Source organism: Chiroxiphia lanceolata, chromosome 2 (assembly GCF_009829145.1).
Source record: "Chiroxiphia lanceolata isolate bChiLan1 chromosome 2, bChiLan1.pri, whole genome shotgun sequence".
Lineage (NCBI taxonomy): Eukaryota > Metazoa > Chordata > Aves > Passeriformes > Pipridae > Chiroxiphia > Chiroxiphia lanceolata.
The window spans coordinates 84,269,417-84,285,474 of record NC_045638.1 but is presented as its reverse complement, the minus strand read 5'-3'; the positions used below and the strand labels follow the sequence as shown (position 1 = coordinate 84,285,474).

Sequence of the window (16,058 nt, the reverse complement as noted above, 5' to 3'; positions counted from 1 at the left end):
ATTCCATGTCCTCTTGGAATCTTCCTCTCCAGGTTCATCAGTAATGTGTCTATACAGTTAGATAAATGTAAGTCTAAAGTGATTCTTAAGCTGAGGTTCAACTGACATCCTTGTTGCTTACACACATGTTTAAGAGTATTCATAATTGAAGCTCTGGAACAGCTCAGGAGTGGCTCAGAGCAGAAGGGGATCAGTGGAGGAGAGCCACGTTCTGGGAATTACTCTCATAAGGGCCAAGGGCCATGGACCAGCCCACAGAGTGTATAACACACAGCATCAATCTTGTGACAAGCACTTAAGCCTATTCTTCACCTTAATCAAACAAGCACAAATCTGAAGTTCACATATGTACATGTGAGCATATTTCAAGCATTGGAACAGGCTTCTCTGGATGTGATGGAATCAACCTCTGGAAATGTTCAAAAAACATAGATGTGGTGCAAGGGGACAAGGTTTGGTGGTGGACTTGGCAGTGATGGGTTAACATTCGGACTTGATCTTAGAGATCTTTTCCAACTTAAACAATTCTGCGATTCTTCACAACATACGTGAGAAAACCCAGGTAAAACTTAACAGTGAAACTTTTCATTTGCTGATCTTTGCTAAACTATTAAACGTGGTAAGTTACATGGAGGTAAGTATTGAGTCCCCATTAAACAAAATCATACTGAACAAGCAGGCTGATTGCTTTGTTTTAACCTAAAAAGTTGACTAAATTGTAAGACAAACAAACAAATAAAAGCAGATGGTGGTTTGAAGCTACTTTCCTGAAAAAGTGTAAATAAACAACAAATGTCTCTGTATATGTGAAAGAAAGCTCCTCTAATTCTTTTGTCATAACAAAGGTCTTATGCACTCCGCTGCAATTTGGTCTTAAACTGATACAATAGGAAAACAATTTTATTAGATAGCACCCAAACAGACACAAAGAAAGACTGGCACTTCTTAAAATTCCAGCCGTTTTCCCAATGTTTGTCCCTGCTGAAAGCAGAAGGAGGATGAGAGAAGGAAAAGAGCACCCAGTCCATGTATTAATTCAGCTAAGGAGGGCAATATTGGCAGTAAGGCTTCTCTGGTGTCAGATAGCATTTATGGACCAAATAGGAAAGAAAGATCAAGCTCCACACAGGCAGAGAATTTAGACTCCAAACTTTTTCAGAAACTGAGCTTTTGCTTTTCTTACCACTAACTGCTCTGATATTTCTGAAGGCGTATTATGGAACTGAACCCCTTTCCTTTTATATAAACACTGATTTGTGATTTAATGTGGAATGGGGTTTATCAGTTTATTAGTTTCTGAAGGTCATCATACTGTAGTGATAACAGAAATTCAGAAATTCAAACACAACTGAGAGGTGGTCATGGAGAATGGAATAAATTAATTTTTCTTGCAAACTGAACAAATCTGATATAGTGTTTCAGGGACTGCTTTAAAAATATTCTGCAATGGAAAAAGATGTTGCACATGGTTTTCAAAATCTTTCTCTCCAATATGTAATGTGATTGCAATGCTTTTTTTGCTAAAACATTCTTCACCCAAAGCAGTGTATTTCACTGAAACAATTGCTGTCGATTTCTGCACTGAAAGAATTTACTTTGGGATATAGACTTTTAGGTGGTTTAAAGACATGATGTGAATTCACATTGTTTTTAGCTGAAGATGAGCACTTCACCTACCATTGTATTATAAATTATTCCCCTTAATTTGTCAACAACAAATAAACCAATTCAGCAGTCTCTCTAGAAATGTGTTTAGAAGATAATGTGTATGATAATCTTTTATCTGAGTGCTGCAGTTGACATACTGCTTTTCACTGCATGCAATGCAATTATTCCAAATTCATGCCAGTCTATGTAAGAATATTAAGACTATTCCAAATCCCAGATTTTGGAATAGGATGGAGAGAATTTCCAAACAAGAAAGTTAGTGGGTTTTGTTTTGCTTTATGGTTTTTTTTTCCTGTGTGTGTGTTTTCTCGTTTGTTTGATTTTGGTTTTTTACTGTTGTTTTTGGTTTTGGTTTGGTTTGGTGGGGTTTTTTTGGTTTTTTTTTTTGGTTGTCTTTTTTGGGGGAGGGAGATTTTGTTTGTGGGGTTTTTTTTCCTTTTAGTACGGAAAGTAAAACAAAATCTATTGGCTGGAAACAGAATGTAGCCAGACTTGAGATAAGGCATTGATTCCTAGGGGTTACAATGGCAGAGCACTAGAAACCAGTTATTCAAGGATATAGAAAATTTACTCAGATTTTTTTTTTTTTTTTGCAATTCAAGATCAGATGAGAACCTACAATGATAGGAGTAAGGTACTTTTCTACAATATCTATAAAAATAATGTTTTGGTATCTGAATTCTCAGTTGAACAGCTTTGTTTTCTCTTGTTCAGGACTAGATTATTATGCTATCTCCTCTCAACCTGAAAATCCATATATGCCTCATCCATGAGATTGTGTTTGCTTCAAAAGAGAAAGATCAAATTATGCTAGGGGGATATGTAACCATGATATCATTAGTGTTATATTAATCCTTTAAAATAACAGAGAGAGAGAAAGAGAAAGATTATAATTGAAGAGTTCATGTATAGGCACACCTGGTTTGCAGAAAAATACACTGAAAATATAGCTGTAAGTATTTCAGAGAAAAAAAAGTCCAGTTTTCAGTCATATCACAGATTTTTTTTAATACTGTTCAAAAACACCAACTATAACATGATGTAGACAATTGAGAAACAAGCAAGTGTATTCTTAAATGCTAAAATAAATTACATTTGTACAGGTAGAAAGCAAAATCAAAGCTGATAAAAATGTTAAATTTTATGAAAATCATTTTCAGTTCACATCAAAATAATAACTTTACATTCTCTATTTTTAATAGTATAAGCAGCAACAACATAAAAAAGAACAAATGCTCACAGAATGTTTGAAACCAGTTCTTCATAAGTTATCAGCAAATTAAAAAAAATAATTACAAGCACTTATAGCCCACACAGATCTTTTGGAATTGGCACCATCTCTCTAAAACATCTATATTCTATATAGATTTCTAATTACAAATACCACCAGCAGCTGCCATATAATCCTATTATTACATGTAATATACATAGTATATTTGTTCCCATTTGGCAGATCAGAGTGACTTAATGATTGTTATTTGTTAGTACTGTCATTACTCAGATAAGACAAAACCAGTCATATATTCCAATTAATCACTGAGATGAATTTTTTACTTACCTTTATGCTTCACTGGTCTTTATCTCTTTTCCTTTTCACAGTATAAAATTGTAAGTGGCAATTGCAGAGGTTTGAATAGAGGATATAATAATAAACCACTGCAAAAAAAGTGAATTTGGGTGACTCAACTGAAGTTTTTACCAGGTGAAGTGCCCAATGGAATGGGTAGCAGATGAATGATTTTCTTGTTCATGAAGAGTATTTATTGACTTGTTTTTATGAGATTCATGAAACTGCCAGAAAACTGTGACCTGTTTCTTGCTTTTGGACATGTTCTCTCACATCCTTTAATACATATGTTAAGTTAGAGTATGATTTTCTCATTAGGGTACCAGATAGAGTAGCAATGATAAAGAAGTATGGTAGGAAGGTGCTATTCACCAAGCTTAGTTCCAGGAATGAACCTAATAAAATCCATCTGCTGTTTGATTCAAAAGAAAGTGGGAAGAACATCCTCTCATAATCATTCTCTGCAGAACAAGTAGCCAAAATCTAGACTTCATTGGCTACTATCAAACTTTGATTTCCTTTACATGGATGTTCATCTGAAGCGAGTCCATTGACCTCAATAGATTAGGAGCCAATGCCAGCAAAGGACTTCAGGCCTTAGTTATACAGTGTAATACATAGTTTTTTGGCTCTAGTGTGGGGGTCAGAACCCTTTGTTAAATGTCTAGCCTTGCTATGGAGTTTTTGAGGAGAGTTAGGTGCCCAAGAAAACAACACAAGGAAAGAGATGCCCAGGATTATCCTACTTGAGTCAGTATGGAAATGCAATGAGCAGAAAATGCTAATTTTCCATTGGGACCAAATTTTGGACACTGCTATACTTTTTATTTCAAAGATAAGTTTCCTTTGTATAAGATGGCTGGAGGAAAATGAAATGGGTCCCTTTTTCTGCAGTCTCAGAGAAGGGGAAACCCCAAGTTTAATTTCTTCACCTATCCAAGAAGACTCAGCCTCTCCTTTCCATGAAAGGGTCTAAGAACAACAGATGGAAGACAAGATGGTTGCAGACACAGAGTTATGTAAGGGCACATCCTCCCCTCCTGTCACTAAAACACTGTTCAGGGAAGCATTTAACATTTTTTCTAGTCAATACATAGCACAGACAAAAGGTTGTCTCCACTTCTTTGGAGATAAAATACTCACCTGGCCTCTGTTCCAGAAATTTTTAAAGAATTTTATATTAAATGGTCATATACGATCTTTAATTATGCCAAGTGTATGTCCTATCAGGTTGCACAGTAGCTGTTCCTTTTCTAATGCAAGGCTCTTAAGTATTTTTCTGTTCTGTAAAATGACCTTAGTGAGATGAACAGGGAATATCTCAAAACTGAGTCATTAGAGCACTTTCCAGCCAGGAGGAAGATTTCATCACCTCTGGCAATGGTAGGGCCTGAATTCAGGTCACTTGCCTTCTGCCTGACTAACCTTAAAGGTGTCATAAAAACAGCAGCATAACCAGACCCACAACCTTAAAACAAAGGAAGATTTCTACTTCATTTTGTAGGGAGTATGATCCTGATGTCTAAGTACTGTGCATTCTGTGTACTCACTCATGGGATATACAGGGATTTAACCAAGGAACCACTGTTTTCTACATTCCTGATGGATTTTAGCATGAATTATGTACAAAGATTCTTAGATGTGTGAAGATGAGGGTACTTCTAAGCATACGCAGACATACAATGCTTGATGCCCGAGTAAGATGGCAGCTGAACAGTGGTTTTAAAGTTGAGTTTTAAATGTAGGTATTAAGTGCTAAGGAAATCCTAACTTTAGGGCCCAAACTCCTTTTTTTTAGAGTTTACCCTGATACCGGTCTCCAATACACTAAAAAAGTCATGGTCACATTATTAATCCTGAGCATAGTGCTCTGATTTCCCTAAGGAACTGACTTTTTTGCATGCTGTCTGTTTCTGTCATCTTTTTTCCTCTCACTTCATAAATGATGTATTAAGCAGAAGAGCAAGGTTGCACACTTTCCTTTACAGAACTTACACCCAGAGCTATGCTGTTTTTCAGTTTTGGTCTCGCACACTCTAATGAATACATTCCCAGGGGAACTCTGCTATTATCCAGAGCCAGAATCATGGATTGGCCTTCCCGTTTGCTCTCTTTGGAGATCTTATTCTTCCAGTTTTGATAAAAAGTTTTCCTTTTGCAAACACAGCAACTGAATAAACATCCAAGCAAATTAACACAAGTTTGTTTTTTTTTTTCTTCTAAATCTTTTAACAGTTACTTTTTAATTAGCATTTAACTTCTAACTCACTTTTGTAGCTGGAAATCAATGGAAGAAATCAGGACCTTGTGATCAGCTAGGCTCCCATGAAACATCAGCAAGTGATTTGTGGACTGTGGTCTAAAAATATGTGGTCTAAAGTATCTGTATGAGTCTAGGCACCAAATGTTCAGATAGAAGTACAAGGAAGCACATCTCCAAAGTCATGCAATTATTCTTCAGACCCAATTTAAAAATACAGTTCTTCTTTAGTATTGCAAAGATTTTTTTTCCCAACTGGGCTGCCAGAGTGATTCACTTTATTTCAAAAGCACAGATCCAGAGGTGGTTACACCTTCACTCTTCAGGGTTGGCCTCAAGAATAAAAGAAATAAATGATTTTTTGAGGTCCCTGTGGTCGAGAAACTCCTTTAAAGTTTCAACTCCTTTAATTCCCTTTCTGGCAGCAGCACTAAATTGGAAGGCAAATTCAAGCCATTCGGTTGGTACTTGCACATTCTTTAGTTAGAATGAAAAGTATTCGTGATTGTAACTTTTGCATTTATGCCTGAAAGACCCTGTCGTTATATCTTGATGTCCTAAACAGAGACCAGCATACAAACAGCATAATGAAATCCTGATGTCTATCATTCATAATTTTCTTTTCCCTTATGTCAAACCCACTGACTTCTCTCAAAGAACTTTCCAGTCTTGCCAATCTCCCTCTGGGCTCCTTTGAATTACTACTACAGGTATTACACCTTTGCCACCTTCTTTTCCAAAATTCCTTGTCTCCCTTTGTTGAAATCCAAACACCTCATAGAAGGTGACATTGGTGTATTGCAGGTTGCACAATTAGATTTTTATTTAAATGCCACTAAGGCTGTTCTATTTTTCATTAAAGATAGACTGACTCCAAGAGGGTACAATCTCAACAAGGTCCATCCATGGTTCCTTGTACAACTAAAATTTCTGCTGTGGTTGATAGTTATGCAAAAGATACATGACTACTCCCAAAATGAGAGTGAATAAAAGTGTTTAAAATGTGGCTTGTGTAGCATTAGTGTTTTAGGCCTTTAAAACATGCATTCAGATGTTAGATTGAGGGGTGTGTGTGTTCAGCAGCACATGATGCATCTGTATACCTATATCATCTTGGCAATATATACAAAGGTTGTCAGGAAGCTCTGAGCAATAAGTACGGCCAGGATGGTTTAGAATTGCAGTTTGGAAGCAGAAGAGGTATATTTATGCTGAGTTTGACAGTTTCTATTTCTTACTCCTTTTTGTTAATCTTGTATTTAAGAAAAGGGTTTTTTGTTTGTCTGTATAATCCTTATTTCCACTGCTGATTATTTCATAGTGCAGTGAAAACCACTGATTTGAGCAGGAATACATTAATATTAATTGTCCACCACTATAAAAAAAAGACTACATAAATGGGGACCTAAAATAATAGGGAAAGATCAAGATGGAGAATGTTCTTGTAAGGACATTGGTCTACAGTTTAAAATATAAGAGAACAGGTAGGAATAGAATCCATTTAAAATTAACATTAACTATCTCAGTACACTCTGTTTATATCAAAACAATATTGCACTGATGGGAGACATATATTATCATATAAATCTTCCACGAACAACAATTAAGTGGTCTAGTCTCCCTAAATGAGAATTTGTGTCACAGACTGATTGGACATGCTCTTCCCTTAAATGTAGGTTGTAACCAGTGACAGAAGATTCTTTCTCATAAAGCAGCTATGGGCAGCTAGGGGATGATGAGACATGCTAGTACTGTGAACCAAGAGGGCAGAACTGAGCTCTAGTTGGGAAACCATACAGCTGCACAGAACTGAGTCTGTGCTAAGCTGTCATGTGAGGAGGCAAAAGCTACATATAAGCAACAAGGACCTACAGTCATGACTTAGTGTATCAATTTGCCTTCTGGAGTAGAGCTGTTTCATGACCTACCTGTTCATGCTATAGGCATAACTAGTAAACAACTGTACCTGGCAAAATAAGCATGCCCAGACTGCAACTGGATAACACCGTCTTGTTCAGGATGCACAGCGTCACTGAGTATCTCTCTGAGGTGCTGGTTTGGATTCAGTTATCTATTACTTTTTTGTTTTAAATATTGTTGGGCAGTAAATTGGAGTACAACACATAATAGTGAAACAAGCATCCCAAAAGAAAAGAAAATTATCTTTGCTAAAGTATGTGAATGTGCTTTCATGTTTTGCTTGTTTGATCAAATATTTATTATTTTGGGCATGGGGGAGGAAAAGGAGGTATGAATTTTGATTACAAAATATTCATTATCTTTGAAGAAATAAGATCTAAAAGGTTTTGACAATGAAGCATAGCAGCCTTATTTCAAGGCTCCCTTCCTTGAAGCTGTCTTCTGTATAAGGCTACATCAATTCAACTTTGAATTGAAGTACATCACGCACCACTTCATACTACCCTTAAATAAAATAAAACAAACTCATAAAAGTTTGGCACCTGAGGACAGCTATGTCGTGAAGAAGAGAGCCAGTACAATGTGCGTTTAGGGTCCGACTTAAAAGTTCTATGTAACTATACCTATCAAAAATTATTTAGCTACTATTCAAACTTTTAAAACTCTTCCCTGCCTGTATTAAAAAAGTGCTGTGACAGTATGAAGTGCACTAAACTGTACTACCTTGATATAGGAAAAAAATATGAGGAATCCCCTTGCTTATTCTGTGAGTTGTTAAGAAACAAAGACTCTGTTCATTCATATCTCATTAGCTCTCCTCTGTTTCAACCTTTACTCTGTATTGCTTTGAAAGTACTTTTTTTGTCACAGTTCATAGCTGCAATGCATCAGCAGCTAAATAAAGTTCAAAATTTTTGCTTATTAAAGAGTAGCTAAATCACCTCTAAGTAGACTTTGACATGGTCTTTTTTTCCCTATATATATTAATTATGATTACGACAACCTTTCCACTGACAGTAAGCATTCATCATAACCCAAATTCGTCTCCTAGAATTCTGTCATTCAAAGTATGGAGAAAATCCTTAGGGTGTTAACTGTTCCTTACAAGCAAAGATTATGGGAATTTGAATAAGTATTTTAACTGGTAGTGTTAGCATAAGAACATCCGTAAAAATGTATTAGTTTCAGTAGGGAGTGCAGCTATAATATAGCTCAGTAGTGCTGCTAGAAAGAGAATATTCATCTCAACAACTTGCCCTGATAAGGGAATTACAAAACAGTACTCCAGAAAATATTTTTTGCTACTTCATTATTAGTTGGCAACATGGTGAAATAGTCAGGAAATCTTCCTTGGGTTTTGTTGTTGTGAAGGTGAATCCAATGTTAACAAATTGAATTTTTGATACTGATAGAAGAGAATTTCATAAACAAACGTGTAGGTAGAGAAGTCACTTATAAAGCCCTCCATATTGCAGTCACTCACTGCAGAGCCTCAGTTTAGTGTTATCCAAGTGTAAGGTATCACGGACACAATATTCTTCAGCAAAAAGTTTCATAGTTATTGAACATACATTACTGCTTGTTGAGATCTTCATAGAAAAAAAAAGAAAGAAAGCTTGACAGGTTGGTCCCAGATTTGAGTCTGTTAGAAAATGTACATTCAATGTTTGGTCTTCTATTCTTGATAAAAGATCAAGGTTGACTTCTGGGTAAGGAATCTGAGTAAACAAACAAACCATTGTACAGTTGTTTACAATCTAGTTTCCCTCCCACCCTGCCCCATATATTGTACACACAGTTCATTGTAATACTAAAGCAAAGCACTTGGTATGTAACTGGATTAACAGACTCCTTATAAGCCCTCAAAAGTAGATTCAGTGTTTCTGAAAAGCCCATGTTTTTTTAAGGCCACGATAATCTGCCACGAGTCATTTTGTCTTTAAATCAGCATGATTAATCTGGTGTTTCCACTCCTCAAATCATTCTTCTTCTTCCCCTCCATTCCTCACAAGATGACCCAATGCCTCTCACTCTATCTGCGTAAACACTGGAGATCTTGAAGGCTTGGCTGTTCCCTCACTACTTCCTTGTAGCTGTTGAGATCCAATGTTGTGTTGAACTACATTCACAGCGAAGAAGAACTTTGAGTATAATCTCTGATGAGGAGTGTGTCATATTTGGGAGAGGATGGGATACAGAGAGCTGATTCGGAAACTGGAGAGCTGGGAGATGCACTTCCAGAATCAACGGAGTCTCTAAAAGGAGAAGGAGGAGTTAAAGCTACCAACTCCTCCAGGTCTTGCTTGGCTGATGGTGTCTCTGAAGTGCCTTCTTTGACACTGTCATTTGAAGGTTTCCTACCAGACTGTGAAGCGCCATTGACTTCAATGGCAGGAAGTGGTTGGATCTCTGCAAGTGTGGTCATTGTTGTAGGGAGCTGGATTTCACGTGGAATCAGGTATGAAGAGCAAAGAGGAGCAGCCACCATTGTCCCTGGAGTAGCTGTTGAAAGCATCATAGAGTTCAGCTCACTGATATTGGCTGTAAAACGAGTAACCACACTACTGATCTGCTCCATGAGGGAACCTTGAGAGGAGCTACTTCGCTGAGGAGGTTCTGACTGGAAGGTGGGGACATCGTCTTCTGTTCGGCTAACCGAGGCAGTTCTGTGGCTCAAAGTGCTGATAGGTGAGGGAGTCTGTGGTCGGTACTGAGCTGGGTATTGCTCTTCAGCTTCCGAAACGTCGTAAAGTGTTTTGGCACTAGCCTCAGGAAATGTAGCGCTGCTACTGGGTTGGCTACTATCTGTGCTTTTAGAAAAAGGCTTGATCACTGCAGTTTGGTTGGGGTTCTCTTTTTTGTTGATATGGACTGACAACCGCTGCCAAAGGTGTGCTCCTCGGCTGCTTTTCTCATTCTGGGCCCAGGAAACTGATTTCCCATTAGAGCTGTAAACAGAAATAAGATGGTAACTTGCATCAAAGTTAAAAATATAATCACTGTACCTATACCATGGGTATATTGTATCTCAGAGCTTATATTCATCATGAAGCTGATCGCAATTTCATCCATATCTGTATATATATCAATTGCAATATATTTATATCTATAATTTATACTTATATGTCCCAGGACAACAAGGCCTCATTTCACAGGCCATTTGTGCGTCCAGCCATGATCTGTTCTATACAAGTTCATGGCCACTGCTGACCCCTCTGCTGTGACCCTTGGGACATAGGCAATGTCCATCCTGAAGGAAGGAGCAGCTTGATGATTTCCCTTCTGTTGGATTGGTATCAGAGAGGCTGTGGTACTGAGGGATGCAGGGAGGAGTGAAAGATAATTAAGTGCGTGAAAAGAATAAGTGAGAGACCTGGATTAGCTGGAGGCAAGTATGTAGGCTGGCCTGGGAGCATTCAGTGGTAAGGAGCTTGATGTAATTTTGGGGTATGGTTTCCTGGTATGGGGTAGGGACTGTAGATTGAAAGATGGAGAAGAGTAGTCTGTTATGGCTGGGGAAAAAAAAATCTCTTTATATCCCACTACTTGGAAGTGCTAGAGTAATGCACAGAAAGGGGCTATACTGGCTGTAGGTGGAGAGATGCTTCTGATGTGTGACTTCTTCTTTGAGGTACTTGGTAAATTACCTGCCACTAAATTAAAGAAATAATTTACTTTTTTTAGTTGCAGGTCAGCTCAGAGAATGAAACTATGTTCCTAGTAGGAAAAAAATACTGGACAAATTATACAAGCAGCTCCTCATGGTGACCTGAGTTGTGAGACAGCAATAAATATTTTGCTCCACTCTTCTGAAAAATGAATCCTCCTACAGTAAATTCTCTTCAGATACCATCATACTCTACTCTTTATCAAAGTTGCTTATTTTTCTCCTCTTGCTACTTAAAAAAAACCAGCAGTGGCACTTATATACACATAGTATGAAATGTGTCCTTTCCGTTTACATTTTCCTCAGTCTGATGAGCTGGTGTTTGGACATATATCAACCTACAGTCCTTGGAATTAAGGAAGACCATTAGAAATATTTTTTAGCTGAAACAGATAATGACTGTGAAGTGACATCAACAGGAAAAACAGTCTCCACATACAGATAAACATGATTTATACACAAAATGCAACAGATTTTCAGACAATTCACTTTGGTTTCCAAAGCATTTGCTATAGTCACTGAGGATTTTTGAAAAGACAGCAACATTGGAAACCCTGGCAGATTATCACAAATTTGGTTTTTGTTTGCTTTTTAAGTCTGCAATAGATATACTCACATGTTAGCCTGCAGTGTAACAGTTTGCAAAGCACACAGTTTACTAAAAACAGATGACTTTATATCAGCCTTCATGTGGAGGCTTGCCTCAAACTATCAGTTTAATAGCTCTTACAGTCATCTAAAAAAAAAGTTGTGTGCTGAGTGTAAACAAAACCTTCTTCTGGGTTTACATCCGTGATTACATTACATGGAATTACGATGAATCGTGTAACACAACATATGCCAACAGCTTTCCCCTTCAAAAGCAGCATGACAGAATCCAGTAGACAAACACAATGTAAACCAATGAGTACTTTAGGAGAGGGTAGACAGGGAGATGATCTGTATAAGTGCATAAGGGTTCATCCCTTTGCTGCAGTGGCCACCAGGATGTTATCTGGACCTTGGACATTGACTGTAAGGCCCCTACCCCCAAAATGTCAAGCAAAACAGCCAGTGGCTTGTAACTTGCAGTTGAGACAATCCCTTCCTTCTACTGTACCAAAATCAGAGCAAGAAGGAAAAGCAAATCTGATTTGTAGCACTGCTCACTCTGATTCTTTGGATTTCTATGAATGCAGTCCTGGACTGGACAGGAGTTGACACTAATGTCTTGAAGAGGAAAACTCTTCCCTCTGAGAATCGTATGCTTCTCCTAGTAACATATACTTGATGGATGTTGAGGCTCCTTGGTCATACTGAGTCCTGAGCTCAGTGGGAGCTCAATGCCAGCAGCAGGAGCAGAATTTGGATCATTTGGTAGATAAGATTTTGCCTCTAGGTCTAGTATGACCATGAGACCTTGTCCCAGCTGCAGCTGAATTTGAGCTGGACCAGGAGGCAGACTGATCTGGCACTTGTAACTTTGATTAGGCAGAAAGAGAGGGTCTAATTCCAGTACCAGATGTCCTCTTGGTGAGGTCTTAGAGGGATCTGTGGCAGACATGCCTGCCACAGTGGTGAAATAAATGCCATTAACATGAAGGACTAACAAATAGAAATGTTTGCCCAAAGAAAGAGGTATATTCTAGCACCCCTCCTGACTTCAAGCACTGGCTTAGTAGAGATGTTTCAAACCCTACGGCTTTAGGTGTGCAAATGAGCACTAAATGCACATAGACATTTTCATTGACTGAAGGTGAGATTTTAAGAGCTTGTGAAGGGAACATGTTACTTCCTCCCCTGGTCACAGTTAAAGAGACAATCACTAAGGAGAGCTACGAGACTGAAGAGCTTGGGGAAAGGAAAAAGATGAAACCCGAGGTTGTGTCCAGCCCTTTGCAAAGGCAGCTGACTGTTAAATCTTCAGTGGAGCTAGGCACTAACCTCCCTGAATCTCAGTTTGGTTTTGGGTCAGTCTTGGCTGAAGCATTTGTTCACTGCCTTTGCACTATGCGCAAGCATAATCAAGCTCTCATGGAGATCCTAGGGCTCTGAAGGAGACCCAGTGGCTGTTTGATATAAATTTTGTACAAAAACCTGAGAGACTTGACCATTATTCATTGCAAATTCCTTGATATTAAAAACTGAATAGGAAACAAGTGCTATTCACTGAAACAGTGGTCAGGCTGCCCAAGGAAGTAGTAGAATCAGCATTCCTGGAAGTGTTCAAAACATGTGTGGATGTGGCACTTGGGAAAATGGGTTAGTGGTGAACACAGTGATGCCGGATTAAGAGTTGCATTCAGTGATCTCAGAGGTCTTTTCCAACCTTTATGATTCTATGATTTATTAGTAGATAAAATCCTAATAGTCTGCCCAGCGATAGTAGGAATTGTTGTGTCAGAAGTGTATCATCCACTTTATCATGTTGCACCTACTTACTATGAAGTCAACACTGAACTGAAATGTACAATCATTTATCACCTCTGTGAAAGGAGCGCCTCGTGTTTTCTTCTATTGGTATGAAACGGTTCTGGATAAATTGCAGTGATAATACTTAAGGATCCTGCTCTAACTACATGTTGCTACTCTGTCAGGTTAACTGGAAATGACTGTGATGCACACAATTTAAAAATAGAGAAATAAAAATGGATCAGAGACTAGGATGACTAGACATGGCTAGGACTAGGATGTCTAGTAATGGAATTGTTTACATTCACTATGCCCAGCTCTGCCCTGACTCTTCAATGATGGGAAACTTTAGGTCAGTGAAATTCTAGAGTTTTCTTTAGAAAGGTTTTGGCTCCTTCATTTCAGAACAGAAGAATTACACTTTTGAACTCCCAAAGGAATTCCAGTGCAAAGTTTGCCTGCACGCTCATTTTTCTTCCCTGCTCTCCTTTTCTGTTGGTACATTATGCAGAATAGAGCAGAGCAGAGCAGAGAGCAGCAAACTCCTATCAGTGACACTAAAATGTTAGGAAAATTTTTTTGATAAAACAAAACCTTTTGCAGCACTTTTTTTTTTTTTAATTTCTTTCACTAAAGGTTAATCAGGTTCAGTTTTATGCACAATAGGGGTTCCCTTAGAAAAAAATCATACTATTTGTTTCTTCAGTGCCTTTATTAAAAGCTACTTGGATTTTGATTTTTCCTGGCATTTTCCCAGCCTGCTACACCTACCATGATATAATATGTATAAGAAATGAGAGCTTTTGAAGTATCTGATACTTTAAATATTTCTCCTACAGTTGTCCACTTGATGACAGAATTGCAATTAGTATTGTTTCTCATTTTCTTCCCTTGCTTAACCTTTTTAGATACAGTTGTCTTTAGGGCTTTGTTCTGTATTCATAAGAGATATTGACTGGTTTTTATCCACTTAGGTGTAAAAAAAATATTCCCCTTCCCTTTACACATGTGGGATTTTTAACTGTATAGAATAGATTGCTTTGTCTTTTGTTTTGGCTGCTGTAGTAGTAATTTTGTATTACCACATGTAGTAGTACACTGTAGTAGTATTTTTTCCTCTCTAGTATGGTTATCTGTGAGATGGTGCATAGCTCTGCCATCAGCATTTTTCTAGTCAGATGCTAGTAAAGAAAATGTATTTTGTGAGGTCCTTCAAAATGCAGAAGAAATGAAAAACAGGAAGAGGAGTACAGACACAGCAGCTTAAAACACTCATAATTTAGCAAGGATGCCATTCTCATTAATTACCTGGAGTTGCTAAAATTAATTCTGCTGATCATAGCCTAGGGACTTGTACTGGGGAGAGTTACTGAAAGCATATGTAAATTGAAAATAAGTCACTTATTCTCTTGTTAATATCTTTAACTGAAATAGGAAAATCAGTTTAAAATATGGAATTCATTCGTTTTTAAGAGAGCTTAGAGTGCATAGTGACATAGTGTTATTCATCAGTGGAATCTGGAATACAAGGGTAATCATTACAGATTAAAACAAAAATTGAACATAATTTTTGTTCTTCCTCACCTACCAATGTCAGAATCTGACTGCAGATTTGGAATGATACACCTGAAAACAGATGCTGGACAATAAATTGTTGGAGGCCTGTAGGATCTGTTTGCAATCTGTCCTCACATGACTATAATAAAAGAAATATTTCAAATTCTTAAATTTATAAGTCCATGAATGAAATTTTGAATTTCAGAACACTGATCTAAATATTGTGGAGCTAAAATTGGTGTCAAATTTAAGCTTAGATGTTTCAATGTTACATTCAAGCTTGAAACAATATCTTCTTTCTTAAGAAGATGACATAGTTAAGATATTGCTTCAACACTGTGCAGACATTTCCTTTCTTTAAGGGAGAAGTCTTTCCGTGTTATCCCCAGAACCAGCTGGCAGTGGTAAGCAGGATAAACTTCTGTACTTGGATCAGCCCATATAGCTTCCTAAAAGAGATCTCCTGTTATTCAAAGTAAACAGTAAGAAGCTCTTCTGCTTTCAGACTCCTCTGCTGAAAGACTCAAAGATATAATTGAGACTCCTCTTATTAAAGAGTCAATTATATAATTACTCTACCTGAAAAGGATTTGTGTGCTATCTGTTGATTTGATTTGATTTGACTCTTCACAAGGGACAGTCTGCGTGTGTGTCTGTGATGCATGAAAGCAGGGGCACATATGTATTTTCTTTCATCTTGTCACTTGCAACCTCAGTTCATTATTCCTTTTGCTTGTAGTGACACAAGTTCATCCTTGGGAGAATGCAAATGCTTTGCAACATGCTAAAAGCAGTGAAATGAAATAAGTACTTGAAGGGGTGAACTCCAGTATACCTGTATGAACAAGTAAGTCATAGTTTCTCCCAGGACTATAGGATAACCTGCATGACTGGCTAAAAGTGATATAGAACCAAAGGTCAATTCTATCACTGTAATGCTATTTTATGTCATTGCTATTTCTCTGATTTTAGAAAACCTCTGTACATGTATGTAGTTGTTTCCCTGGGTGAAAGTCAATTCTGCCACA

At 37.7% G+C, this 16,058-nt stretch overlaps 1 protein-coding gene across 1 annotated transcript in view; it reads right to left on the bottom strand.

Moving 5' to 3' along the window:
• Positions 1–2,649: 2,649 nt before the first annotated feature.
• The window catches only part of GRM5 (glutamate metabotropic receptor 5), a 231,498-nt gene continuing 218,089 nt past the window's right edge, over positions 2,650–16,058 (bottom strand). Inside the window, 1 exon segment of the mRNA XM_032678605.1 lies at positions 2,650–10,363. Coding sequence (XP_032534496.1) covers positions 9,541–10,363 — 823 coding nt within the window. The 3' untranslated portion in view covers positions 2,650–9,540.